Source organism: Poecile atricapillus, chromosome 6, assembly GCF_030490865.1.
Source record: "Poecile atricapillus isolate bPoeAtr1 chromosome 6, bPoeAtr1.hap1, whole genome shotgun sequence".
NCBI classification, from domain to species: Eukaryota; Metazoa; Chordata; class Aves; order Passeriformes; family Paridae; genus Poecile; species Poecile atricapillus.
In genome coordinates this window covers 17,176,119-17,190,245 of record NC_081254.1, presented here as the reverse complement: position 1 = coordinate 17,190,245, position 14,127 = coordinate 17,176,119, and the positions used below count along the sequence as shown (strand labels likewise).

General features: G+C 37.6%; 1 protein-coding gene across 2 annotated transcripts in view; it reads left to right on the top strand.

Annotated features, from left to right (window-relative positions):
* The window catches only part of ADK (adenosine kinase), a 272,833-nt gene that overhangs the window by 245,099 nt on the left and 13,607 nt on the right, over positions 1–14,127 (top strand). For both annotated transcript variants that reach the window (XM_058841194.1, XM_058841195.1), the window contains exon 10: positions 9,375–9,461. In XM_058841194.1, coding sequence (XP_058697177.1) covers positions 9,375–9,461 — 87 coding nt within the window. The remainder of the gene's footprint in view (positions 1–9,374; positions 9,462–14,127) is intronic.

Below are 14,127 nucleotides of genomic sequence, written 5' to 3'. Positions count from 1 at the left end.
TGCTAGGATCACTTGCTACAATTAGCCTCCTGGTCAGCAGTAGACACCTCAGTCTTTGCTTTCATCAGCAAGAATCAGCAGGTGATGGGGAAGGATGTGGGGAAAGTGGAAGAGTGATTAGACGAAGATGAGTAGAGGCTTGGTAAAAGGATGAATTTGGCAAGTTGAGAGTTACAGGCATTAATTTTTTTACCACAGAAAAAGGAAAGTTTTTCTTTAAAAATGTTAACATCTTTCCCTTTTAAATCTGGTTTTATTTCCTCTAGGAAAAGACAGCAAAAAAAGCAGTGAATCTATCTAAATAGCCATAAAGTATATGTTTTCTACTGAAATGCTTCTAAAAGGAACAAATAACAAGCATTTTCCATTTTTTTCCAGATTTTTGAGTTGCAGTTCAAATGATCTCACTCTGTAGGCTAACCAGAGATTTTTCCTGCATATCTGTGTGGTTTTTAAAGCAGTATCTGCTTCTTTCCTTTCTTACAACTTTTTATAACTTAATTGTATCAGCAGAGTGTCCATATTTTGCTTATACACATCTATTTACTTGCTTACCTACCTTGCTTTTCAGATTGCAAACTCTTCAGAGCAGGATTTTTTTTTTCTTCTAAAACATATCTTGGTGGTCATCTTGACAATACAAGAATAATACGTATTACAGAGACCATGAGTTGAACTGACCTGTAGCATCAACTGAAGTTTGATTAATTTAAAAATGTTTTTTTGCTTCTAAAAAAATAAGTGTGTCATTTTGGGTATTATTTTGGAATCAATTTAATTTGAATTATTCAGGAAATTAATACTACAGAAATACTACTTAAAGGAAAATACCATGAGTGACAGGCAGTGATAGGAGTCTGACAATGTTCTGCAGAGAGAGAGGCTGGAAATTTTTGATTTTTCTGCTAGGTTACTTATTTTAGTTTTGTCAAGCGATGTGACTATAGCATTGGGGTTTACATTAAATGACAGTGCATGCCCTGTAAAGCCTGTTGGGTTACCTTTATGGGTGCACATATGGGACTGCCATGCTTTAAAGGCCTTCATACACAAGCACATGATCCAAGAGCTCTTGCCAGAAGCTCTTTGTCAAAGCTGCTATTACAGTAACTGTGTGGAAATGAATTTAATCCACTGTGTAGTCAATAACTGTAAAAATTCAGGGTGCATAATTTACATCAAAATGTGCGTGATGTTGTTTTTAAAAGGTGGTAGATTTACCAACCTGTTTATGTCAATGGTTAGGTAATACTTTTAAACTGATAATGTGATACTACAGAGATCATAGTTCGGGGTATTTAATTATCTAAGAAATTATCTTAAATTAATGTAGGGGAAAAATTAGCTTCTTCATTTGGGGCCAGATTTTTATCTTAGACTGGTATAACCCTTAAAGAATTACATTAAAAACAGCTGAGTTTCTCTGTTTCAACTGGTATTTTAACAGTAGGATATTTTCTCTTTGACATTAGAATGAATTTTGGCCTCCACTGCAGTGGTATCTTCTAAATAGATTTAAAACCTGCTAAAGTCTGATAAAATTCATTTAGTAAGCATGTTTTATTCTTCAAAAATAAATAAGTAGTCTTGGGAGATCTTAATTAAAGGAAACATGGAGCTTACAAATGCAGAATGAGAAGGAAAAATCCCTGTAAAATTCTAGAGCTGAGTTCCAAGATAAAAGGATGGAAAATTTAAATTTCTACATGTAATTTGAATTTTTAAAGGCAATGCTATAGAATTTCTGTGGTATAGCTACCTCATCAGTGTTCAGCTAGTAACATTTATTTTTTTTCAAGGAGAAGCAGATATATACATTAACTTATTTTTAGTAATATATCTAGGGAAGGCTGTCTCTCTCATTCCAATGGACTGATTTTATTTATGAAACTAAATATAAATTCTCCCAGAAGAAAAATCTCCTTCAGAGCTGCTCTGTAGTGACCTAATGCTCACTCCTTCTCTTTTCAGTCTTACTGATGCTCAAGTGAAATAGAAGTGCCTTGGGCCCATTTCTGCCTCCACTGACAACCCATGCTTCTCAGATTATCATGTAGCATAAAAAAAGCTGTCATGTAACATGGCATTTATTTAAATGATGTGATTTCTGTGTTCACCACTCTGAAACTGAGGTATAGCTAAGAAAGCTTGCAAGTTTTGACAGGTGTGTTTACCCCGCTAGGGCAATATGCTTAATGTATGAAAAATATGAGGCAGAATACAGTTTTTGTCCTACTCAAAATCAAATTATAATGGGTTTTTCTTTCTCTTTTTTTTTGTTTTCTTTTGTTTTGTTTTTAGTTAATGCCCTGATAAGCTTTTGAGTAGGAATTGCATTGACATGATGTATAGGTTGATACTTGTCAGAAGATTCTCCCATAGGCCGGTGTTTTGGCAGCCTAGCTGTGCTGTGGTTTAAAATACATCTGTAGAACACCAGGGAGTGGAGTACAAGCATCCGTGTTCCTGTTGGTGTGTTGGTCAGTGCAAACAGTGAGTGAGTGCACACACTGTCTGCTTCCTGAGCTGAGATGTTTCATTTATGCAGTGTCCCCAGAGCCACGCTTCAGAGCGTGTGAGCCAAACGTGTGTCTCTGTAACCCAGCCACACCTTTGTGATGTATCCCTTACACTGGACGTTGATATTCTAGTTCTCATCATTTGTTTGTGTCTACAAGTCTTGGCTACCTATTTACAAATAGAAATAGATTCATCTGTATTTCTAATTCCCATACACAGCTCAAAAAATAATGGTGGAGGGGTGTGGCTTGGACTTTAACATGTAAGGATCAAATAAGATGTACAGTGCCCAAAGCAATGTAGGATTTACAGTGCAGGGAGAGATAATTACATTTGTTAATATCCAAGGCCAGATGTGGTTTTGTGTCACCCTGTGCTCACTGGTGTGGCTCAGCTCACTGTGGTAGAGCTTGCTCTTCACAGAGACCAGGATCATACAATTTATGGGCTTTGTTTATTGTAACCCACCTCTCCTGTCTTCAGGACTTGATCTGAGCTCTTCATGGTACTTCCAGACAGTCATTGTGTTGTATCAGTGAAATACCTGCAGAGCCTTTTCTTGATTTTGGTGCCTGTGACTTCACACCCCCTGCCTTTCCTGAGTCCTCAGCCCCTGTGTGAGCCCTGAGAGAAGTCAGAGGAGAGGCTTGAGCTCTGAACACTACCTTATGTCTCCAGCAGCCATGCCGGGCTAGAGCAGTGCGTTTCCTGGCAGTTCAGTGGGCGCAGTTTCAGCTGCCTCTGAAATCAGTGCCTGGCGGGCAAATGGCAATACTCCTGTGTGCTTGTAAGGCTTTTTCAACAGAGTTCAATGCCATTCTAAACCTTAAACATTGTGACACATGCCAGAAAAATTCAGCAGCTTGTTCTTTAGGGCAGTTTTTCCATATATATATATATATGCACATATATATATATTTAAAAAACGTTTTATTAGCAACAAACCAAAGCAGAACTGAAGCAGTATTTTCTGTTGACCTCTTGCTTCTCCATCTTTTAAGCAGTGTTCTGTTTACTTGTACTAAAAATTATTTAATATGAGAAATAAAGTAGAAATTCAACTCTTGGCACTGGCAGTGATGATATAGAAAATAATGACATTTAAGTGTGCCCCACACCTTTGATAAAGTAAACAAAACACATTTTGCCTGTAGAAGATGTTCATGAGCCATTAGTCAATGCTGTTACATTTCTTACAACTGTAACTATATACGGAGTTCTGAGTCCAATCTTGTGCTGGTATAAATCAAGTGTTACTTCAAAGGAGTGGTGTTGAATTAACAGGATTGCAGACAGAATCAGGTATAGGTTCACAGGATACACCCTGTGTGCAAAAATAGTGTTTAATTTTACATCATTGCTAATAGTTGATGTGTATGAGTGTACAGGTTGATTCAGATGAACCTTCTTTCCCCTATTAACTGTAATCCTATGAATCACACTTCAGTGAAAGGCTACAAACACAACTTCTGAATCTAAATACTCTTGACCAGATAATGGTACAGTCTGTATGTCTGAGGAGAGCTATAAGGGGAAGACAAGTCTCATTTACTTCCTAGGATAGAGGAAAATGGGGTCTGCACACTGTCATTTCCCCTACGGGTATCTATGGGACTGTGACTAGAGCCACAGGAGATTGAAAGTCTTTGGCATCATATTCTTTCTCTGTTTCTATTGAAAATGAACTAGCTGTCTCTGAGGGACAGCACTTTGCATCCTGATCAACACTTTTGCTTAGCAAACTGCAAAGAGAATTTTAGCTCCATTTCTAAAGAGAACCATTAATGGGGTTTTTATTATAGAAATCAATTAATATTTGTTACTTGTATCGTACCACAGACGTAATAAAGCATTATAAATTATGGCTGCTCTGTAACTTGTGTAGGGTCATTTGTTTATCATTTGTTAGGGTAAACATCTTCTACATTACCAATTCTAAAGATTTCTTGGGTACATATAGAGAAATTAGAATACAGCATCGCTTCTTGTGTACTATTAAAATACTTGATAGAAAGATCCCAAAGCATGTGGCTGACTTGAATCTTGCTTGTCATGCTGTAACTCCATTGAATGGCACAAAGAGATTCCTTCTTTTTCTGACAAGCCCTACACAGCTACAGCACCAGGCCCACAGTGCACAGACCTAGATGGTGGAGGGAGGAGGTGATGGTGGAGGGAGGAGGTGATGATAGAGGGAGGTGTCAGCATGCAAACCAAGGCCAGCTTAACACGCACCCAGAAAGTGCCAGGAGCACCAGAGTGTCCATCCAGAACTGGCATCTGAAAGTCCCAGCCTGAGAATGCAGGATCTCATTCTGTTTGCTTAGAAGTGCCAGGTTGCATCAGCTGTGCCAGGTTTGAAGTACATAATCACTGCATGTCTGAGGGATTCCTAGCTGGGGTTCAGTGCCCTGCCCCACGTTGCCTCGCAGCTTTGGACAGTGCTGGGTTGAAGCAGGGGAGAGCTGCAGTGTCTCTTTGATGTCCATTACCAAGTGTGGTGTCACTGTGTGAAGGAGAGCAACAGCATTATTTTACTGTCAAACAAAACAGGAGAAAGTCTTGCTATACTGAGGGTTTTTAAAGATGAATTGATGTGCTGAAGAAGATACAGAGACTTAGAGCCTTGTAGCCTTTTGGGGTTTACCTTCTGGAGACAGGTGAGAGCTAAAACTCATCCGAAGCTACATGGCCTGGTTTCAAATACTTTTCTCATTACTTCTTACCTTACAGCTGCCCAGAGACATTTATAGGTTTTGGTTCAGGTTTCTATGTTCTGTTAAGTTCTTCCTGTCTCTTTTTTTTTTTTATTTTCTTTTTATCTCTTTTTTTGGCCCCTGATCTAAAGAAAGTTAGAGAGGTGGAGGTGGGGAGGAGATGGGACAGAATTCTGTTTCACAGTTGTTTCTTTATTTTACAAGTTAAAGCTCACAAAAGAAACATGAATGTGACTCCATCTTGTAAGCATCTGTACTACCACTACCAACCCATGGATCAAAAGATTATTTGAGGAAATAGCTAGACCTTTTTTCTATATATTTTAGGTCTACCTTCTTCCTTTCATTTTATTTTAAAACAAAATTAAGGACACTCCAACATGTTGCCCATAAGAGTTCTGTTACAGGTAATTAAATGTAAGTTTACACATCTAATCCACTTTTAAGAGCAAGAGAGACTGGTAAATGACCCAGTTAAGGAAAGTACTCAGCCTAATTGGATGTAATGATTGCTTGCTGGTGTTTATTACTGTACTAAGAGTAGACATGTAGTCTGTGATTCTAATTTGGTTTAGAGACAGACCTGTAGTATTTGCACCTATCATCGGAGTTCGATTGTTTCTGCCAACATTGTGAAGTAGGTTTGTATTCATTTGGGAGTTTAAGAGTATTAGAACAGAAGGAGCACTGGGTTTTTTCAGGTACTATTGCTCTCCATTTATTATCTCTCCAGACTTTTTTACCTACAATAATATGTTAAGCTGGATATGCTAGCATGTATTTTTGCCTAAGAAAATAAATAGAGATTTTACCTCTTTATATAAGTAATGTGAGAGATTAACAACAACTGAATTTACCAATGAGCTGTATCCTTCTGACTTACCTGTGAACTTACTTTGTCTTCAGCCTATGAAGTCATTAATGTCTGTAATATAAATGTTAATTAATTTCAAAATCACCTACAAATTTGATTATTTGTAGGTGATTTTGAAAGACCTGAGTTACTGACAAATGTAAAGTCATTTAAATTTGAAGCAAAGCCCCAACATTTTATATTTTATTAGTGTTTATTTTCTAAAATTTCCCTGGTTCTAGTCACCTTACTGCAGTTGCGCTTACAATTCTGGGCTTCCAGGAAATGATATCCAAATGGAATATGTTGTATCATAGAAGGTATTTGTTACATAAAAATAGAATACTGGATTTTATGCCCAGAGCAGCGGCACTTGGACTTCAAAACACTTATGTAATTATTCTTTATTTCATAAGCTCTCAGAATGATGAATGAAATCAGAACTGACTTTGAAAAGCAAGGCCACTGATGACCGGTGCACTTAGCCAAGGTGTCTCAATGTTCTCTATGATGGATTTGGGAGATTTATAACATAATGGATCAAAAGGGAAGTTAAAGCAACATTAAATTCACAAAAATAAGGATACTCAGAATGGAGACTTCTGCTTCATCGTGATTCATCTTGTTGTGTTTAGTTGCTACAAAACAGATCAGTAAGGGAAAATTAGCTCTTTTGGTGCTATTACACAGACATAGCAATTTAATAAAATAGTAGTTTAATGGCAGCTTTATTTTGAACTTACTTCATTTATTGTAAAGGAAAGGAAAAGAAACCTTGGTATTCTTTTGTTAATCTTCCAGTATATATTATTGTCAGCTGTAGTTTAGTTGACTCTACTATGCTAGAAGTTCTCCTGAGGGTAAAGAAAGATAATTTGCCTATTGGATGTGTGCAGTTGGTAATATTTTGGTTGGTAATTTAGCATGTGCTCCAAAGCCATGCTGGCTCCATCTTAAACTTCAGTACTTCAAAATACGAGATTTTTGCTCTGCTTGAAAATATATAGGAAGTTACAGAAAGAAGATACTTTACCCAGGTAGGCATGGAAAACTGTGATGAGAAAAAAAAAAAATCAAAAAAATTCTACACCAGAAGACTTTCCTAATGTATCTGGGGTTTTAGACTAACTCAGTTACTTACAATTGAATCTACTGCAGAAGGAATAGAATAGAATAGGAGCTCCTAGTGCAACACTTACATGCACATGCTAGAGGGACTTGAGGGGGGGACAGTCAAGACAGAGGAAAAGAAAGGAAAATTGTGATGATGGTAACTTTCATTTGTTCTTGCTTGCTTGAATAGAATCTTATTTGATGCCACACCCCATTTACAGCTTTCAGAATACAGTGTGCATTATTCACTCTCTGTGCCCTAACACAGACTTTTGTATGCGTATTCAATTGTCTGCTGTGCATTTCACGCAGAACATCTTTGTGTGCCCATGCACACTTGGGAAGGAGCAGGTTAGTTTATTACAATGTGTCTTCAACAGACCTAGCACATTGTTCATTGTTTTAGTATTATCTAGAGCAAATCAATATACTTCTTGTGAAATGGATGAATACACTCTGCTTGTCTGGCAGAGTTTAATGTAAGACCTCTCTTTCATGATTTCCAATTCAAATGAATCCTTTTAAAATTACTAAAAAACATTGCTCCTAAAGACTTATCTTAAGAGCACAACACAGCATTGAAGCACGTTTCTAAATAGCTTTCTTAACAGGGTAGAGAGTAGGATGCTCTGAGAACTGACTGAAACCTGTTCTTTAATTGGAATATTCATCTTATGTTTTTCATTACCCTTTTTCCTTTGCCTCTCATGGATGGTTGTTGCTAATGCTCCCCTCCCCTCCTGGTGGGCCAGCCAACAGTTCCCTCTGGAGGCAGCATCATTATATCTGCCTGGTTCACTTAGTAGCAGATGGTGAAGAGCAGTAGAGCTGATACACTGCATTTCACAGAAACCAGGATCCTTCTGGTACCTCTGCAGCATACACAGACTTGCCTGATTTGAGACTGTGAATTCTTTATATGCCTTCCAAACTAGGTTTCCTTGTTTGCTACTGTGTATGTCAGTGTAAGAGTGATTTTTATGATCTGCTCTGTTGCTGGACAGTGAAGAAACTACTCATCTCCAGGTTTCAGCTACTGGAAGCTCTGTTTTCCATTTTATTTCTGTTTTTACCAAAAATTAAAAGAAAGCAGCTCTGATGGTTTTTCTTCTCACTGGTTGACAGGCTTTTCTTCCCCCTCCCCTTTTTGTAATTCCTGCTGTCTGCCAAAGGACAATCTGTTTGCTCTGAGACAGTTTAATGCATACTGACTACCAGAGGCAGAACTTCCATTGGCTCTGTTACAGGGGTAATTTACACTTTAACAAGGTATTGTGACAAGGTGGTAATTATATTTTTATCACGTCATTATGACATTACCACCTGGAAAGCCATAGCTGATTAATTAGTGGCATATATTAAATTTATAACCCTGGAACTCCAAAGTTATCATACCTAAGTGGTGTAATTATGCTGAACTGTGGTGTGGCAGTGAATTGGAGGTGAAGATGCCGAGTATCCACCTATTGCAATACATTTAATGAGTGCCAGTAGAGGGCAGGGAGCTGAAGGAAATAGTTGGGGTTTTTAAAATAAATACTAAGGAAGAGAGTGAAATCATTGAAATCTTGAAACCAAATCTAGTCAGATGGCAAGTTGCAAGGCTTCTTACATATATTTTTTTTTAAAGGTGTAATTTGAAAGCACTTTGATTTACACTTGTGTTTGCTTTTTATTTCACAGCTTTAGTTCAGTTAATTATCATCTATTTTGGTTTTAACAATGCAGCAGTTTCTGTTGATCTTTTGGAGGCTTGCACTGGCCATTCTGGAGGCTATCTCACCTTCCTGCAACTAGTAGAAAGCACTGTTTTTGGCAGGATGGATTTTTCTCATTCTTGTCCAAATGCCCATATGTTTTATGTTGTTCCTTCTGATTTATTTTTTCTCTTTTACTCTTTTCCTTACTCTTTTTCTCTTGTCCTTAGTATTAGGATGTGGAGAAAATAAATAAGGCTGGAACTAAGTAATGAAAATGCCCACCAATTATGTTGAACGTGTTCCCATATCTTTGTGAAGTAAATACAGACAGAATTATAAACCCAATCTATTTTTACCCAAATTATCATGCTAAAGGTCACAGTTTTGAATTGTTTTGATTTTCCCTGTTTGTTGTGCATTTCAAAGTCAGATCCCCAAGTAACTCATGTCTTATTCTTCCCTTTCTTACAGAAAATGAAGTGACGACTTTCCCTGTGTTGGTGAGTGATCAGAGTGAAATTGTGGATACCAATGGAGCTGGAGATGCATTTGTTGGAGGTATTTCATTCTGTTGTTTGGAGATTATCCTATTATTCTCTCTACATAAAATCTACTGTTTTTTCATTCAGCTCTCCTTTAGAGCAAGCTTCATTCTCTTACAGCTTTTCTCTGCATCCTGAAGTTATATGATATAATTAAGTTCTGACTTCCAAAGGGAAAGTGTGTTCTATTACTTCAAAAATAATATGCCATTATGCTGTACTCTGGTCGTTTTCATGAGATTAATTGTATCTGTCAGACTGTTGCATAAACAAGCTACATCAAGTACTATATAGTGTACAGAAATCCCTCCTGGCTTAAATGTTAACACATTGTTGTTCTTTAAAACAGGTTGTAGTGAATATTAAACAGTATGTTAATAAGTGAGCATAATGTCTCTGATCATGTAAATTTTGTTAGAACATCTGCTTCCAATACAATTATTTGGACACCAGAAAAGAACGCAAAGGGTTAATTTGTTAAAACAAACCCCAAAAATATCTGGCATTGCTTAATATCCATTTGCAAACGTACTATTTTTTCTGGCGCAAGCTCTAAGGAAAAAAAAAGGATGTTATGTCTATTGCTGTTTAAAAAAATTATTCAATATAAGCCAAATCTCAATCTAATCCAAGATTTCTGTCATTCATTGTAACCTTCATCCATATAGCTCTGTGATGCACTATTGCATCCTGGAGTCTCTAATATCCAGTCTGTAGTAGCTCTAAGGAGCTCCATTAGTCACTAATTTACTGGAAATACTACAAAAGAGGCTTTATAAATAGAATTGCAGGGCTCAGTCTTGTAGCTATGAAGGGGATAACAAGCAGTATGTTACCAAATTCAAACTTCAGAATTGTGTCCCACTTCAAGAAAATATTCAACATAAGCTTAATCTTAAGCATGTAATTCCATCGTTACATAATAAAGCATTTAAACCAAAGATAAATGTTCAGTATATACTTAAATCTGTCTGCAAATAGGAATGTTTTTACTCATTACTTCAGTGCTTTCATGAATCAAAAAGGACAGAAATAGAGGGAAACACGTTAGGTCATATTATTCATACACCTTTTAGGGCATGCTTGTCACTGTCTATTGTTCCTAAATCACAAACAAGACTAAATTTGAACCAGTAGGTAACTTTGACTATAATATAAATAAAATCATCTTCAAGTGCTTGTCCTTGTATGCATTTGCTCTGTGTATCAGCTCTGCCAGAATGCTGCTGTTCTTTGGAGGGGGGAAAAAAAGAGAGAAAAGGTCTTGCCTATTTTGTTTCATGTGTCTGCCATGTTTATCTCAGGTTGTATTTATTTTCCGTTCTTCAGTTTTAGGCCTCTTGGAATAAGGACTTTCGTTTTAATAATCCTGATTTTGTTCTTTCCTAGGTTAGCTGCAGGAAGGCTATTGCAACTAAATAATCAGGACTTTAAGAACTGTTTTATAATACAATAGATGAAATTAAAATAGATCTCTCAAAAGCCTTCCTCTTTAAATCACACCCTTTTCCCTGGTACTGCCATAGCTGCCAGTTTTCTGTAGAAGGGCTAAAACATTGACTTTAATCAGAATCCCCTGAATGCAAAGGCTGATATAAACCAGATCAGTCTCTGATCCAAACTACTGCCTTCCACCAGCAGTGTAAGGAGTTGGGACACATCATGTCAGGCTGGTCTTGGATCAGTTTTGAAATTCATTTCTCAAAGGGGAAAAATTATGTGGACAATGCTCAGCTGTGGAAGAGAGGAAGGGACATATTCTAAAAGATTCCTTATCATTCTAGTTGTTAAGATACAGCAAACTCCTGTATATTCGGGATAATCTTAACAAAAGCCCCGTATCACTGCTTATGGATGTGTATTATCTTCAGTTGCTGAACAAATAGCACTGAGGCATCTGATGCCTTTTCATTGGGGCACAAGTGCAGTGGAGTCCAGTGCATTGTACAGTTCCCCCTCACTATCAGGGAAAGGGCCACAGATGGTTTTCCCTCTGTAATGGAAGTCAGCTCAGCCATGGCAAATCTGTCTGGGCTGTCCTTGCAGTTAGACACTTACCTGAGTGTTCGTGTGTGAGCTCAGCCTCTTGTTGCACCATGCTTCTCTCTCCTGTCACTCAAAGCAACATGAGCTTTAGAGTATCCATAGTTCCTCCACTGGCTTCTGGGATATTTCACTTCTCCTCTGTCACTCCATAAATAATACATTGATCATTTATTCTCCTCAGAGAATAGATTTTCCTGAGTTTGGTCCAGATGGGAGAATTGGGACTCACAACAGTGTAGCTACACAGCTGATTCTAGTCTTATGAGTACTATGGTCTCCTTCTTCAAGGAGTCATTTAATTTTCTTTCCCATATGTAGGAAATAGAATACTGGACTGGATAGGCTTTGATTTGGTCTGTATTTAATTTGGGGGAAATGTCTGTATTTTATCTGTGTCACACTTCTCATGTGTTTTCAAACTGTGTATTTGGAACAGGAGAAGTTCTTGAATGTCTCCTTAGCAGCAAGCCCTGTGCAGGAGTGTAGGTAATACTGCTCAACATACATATCTTCTAGCATTGGGTCTAGCACTGAGCCAGCTCTAATGTTACTGTCCTGACAGAATTTTTACAATAGGAAAGTTATATTCTCTTCAGTGCTTTTCTGCTTCTTTCTTTGATTGAGGTTTTTATCAGTTGTTACTACCTAGGCAACAGTACATGTAATGTTTTGATTTTAGTGTCCTTGTAGTAAAATGTTTCAAGATTATTCCCTTAACTGAAAAATTCACTCAGTGTTACAATATCCCCTCCTGGAAACCTATTTTTTTTTTAATTCAGACAGCAGAGAACAATATTCCCATGGCAAAGTTTCCTGTGCTTCTCTGGAACCAGTATATTAACATGACTGAAGAGTGTTTTTTCTAGAGCAGGTGTCTTGGCTGAGAGGTGAACAAGGGATATAATGAGAATTGACCCCATCAAACACAATTTATTTTGCATTAGGAGGTCAGGTTTGTTAGACTCTATCATATTTTGAAAGGTCTTTCACAGAGGCAATCTCTTCCAGAGGTATAACTCACAGATTGTAGGGAAATTCCTTCTCAATAATTATGCCAACCTGGCAAATCACCCCTCATATGTTTCTCCATGTAAAAGCTGAAGAGAGCTGTGGGTTTGTTTTTTTTTTACTAGAACCAGTTTAACTACTGAAGCTCTTGAGACCTAAAGTCAAGGAAAAGTTTAAAGACACAAAGTTTCTGTGTGCTTGTAACTCTGTGAGTTGATTCTTGAGTTCAGCATTTCTGAACATGAAGCTGCCAGCCTCCAAGGAGAACTAGCTCATCCCAACAGCTAGCAGCAAGAAATAAACCACATTCTTCAGTTGAAATGTGGTTTTATTAAGTTGGCACCAGGAATATCTGAATTTCTTGCCTCTTACTCTACACATCAAGTCATCTGCCACTCAGGCTGGTGCAGCACATGAATAAGAAACCGGGTTTTAAAATTGCTTCAGGTGTCTTTATGCTAAAAACACTTCTCTAAACAACACTAACACAGTTCTGCTTTTATTGTTTACCAGCAACACTGCTACCTTTTACAAGTTTAAGCAATAATGGTTTACTTTGTAGCATCTCAGCACCTCTTGTGGTTTTCAGTAGTACCACAGATATTTGGTTAGAAATCCCTGAAATACCCATAAATTAAAGTTGCAATTCCACCTCCAGATTCTTATGACATTGACAAATCACTTGAGCTTTGCTGACATGGCTTATGTCACAAGAGTCCTCTTAATGGAATTACAGCCTTAGTTTGTAGAGTTTGGGGAGCATTCTGTTGCTCATTAAATTAACATTTATTTATTACTAGTCAGCCCCAGTTTGAACCATTGCAGTAATGATAATCAAAGCGTACTTAATGGCAATAAATAGACTGAAATATGGACAGTTTTACCATCGTATGCTTTCCTTTATGCCATCCTGCTCTCTTTAGCCAGAGCAGGCCTGCCTTCTGTTTGAACTCCCCTTTGTCATTGCCACCGTAACTAATGAAAACAATAAGCATCTGTTCTCTCATTGTTCCCTGCAAAATATCTCCCCTAGAATCTGTCTAGTCACTGGAACTGAGTACCGAGTTCATAACAAATGAATAGGAGAAGGTGTAAAATCGATGTTTCTTCAGGTTCTATCAATATAAATATATTGACTTAATAATCTGCTATGATTTAGTCATATACTACATGAAAAGTACTAGAGTATGAAATGGAACCACAAATCATTTTCAAGTAGCATGATAAGGCAGTGACAGAATGATCGCAGCAAGTGTGTATTACTTATCACCATGCTATAAAGATGTTATACCATTCTCAAGGAAAAGAAATCCCAGGGTAGAAGGAGCTCTTCATTAAGCATTGTACGGTGCCAGATAGGAGCTGATAGCAATTTGCCTCTGTCAGTATCAAAGGGGAGGTCAATGGCACAAACCACCTGTCAATTTAAAAATGACATTGGCAGCTTTCATGTGCTGAGGAATCTCATAACGCTGCTAGCTAGAGTTTGAAAGCTACAGTCACAATTTTTTGGTACACCTGCTTACATTATAAGCAGCTCTCTCTCTCTCTCTCTCTCTCTCTCTCTCTCTCTTGTAAGGCCCAGCACGAGCCTTATGCCATGGCCAACGTCTGTCTCAGCTATCAGA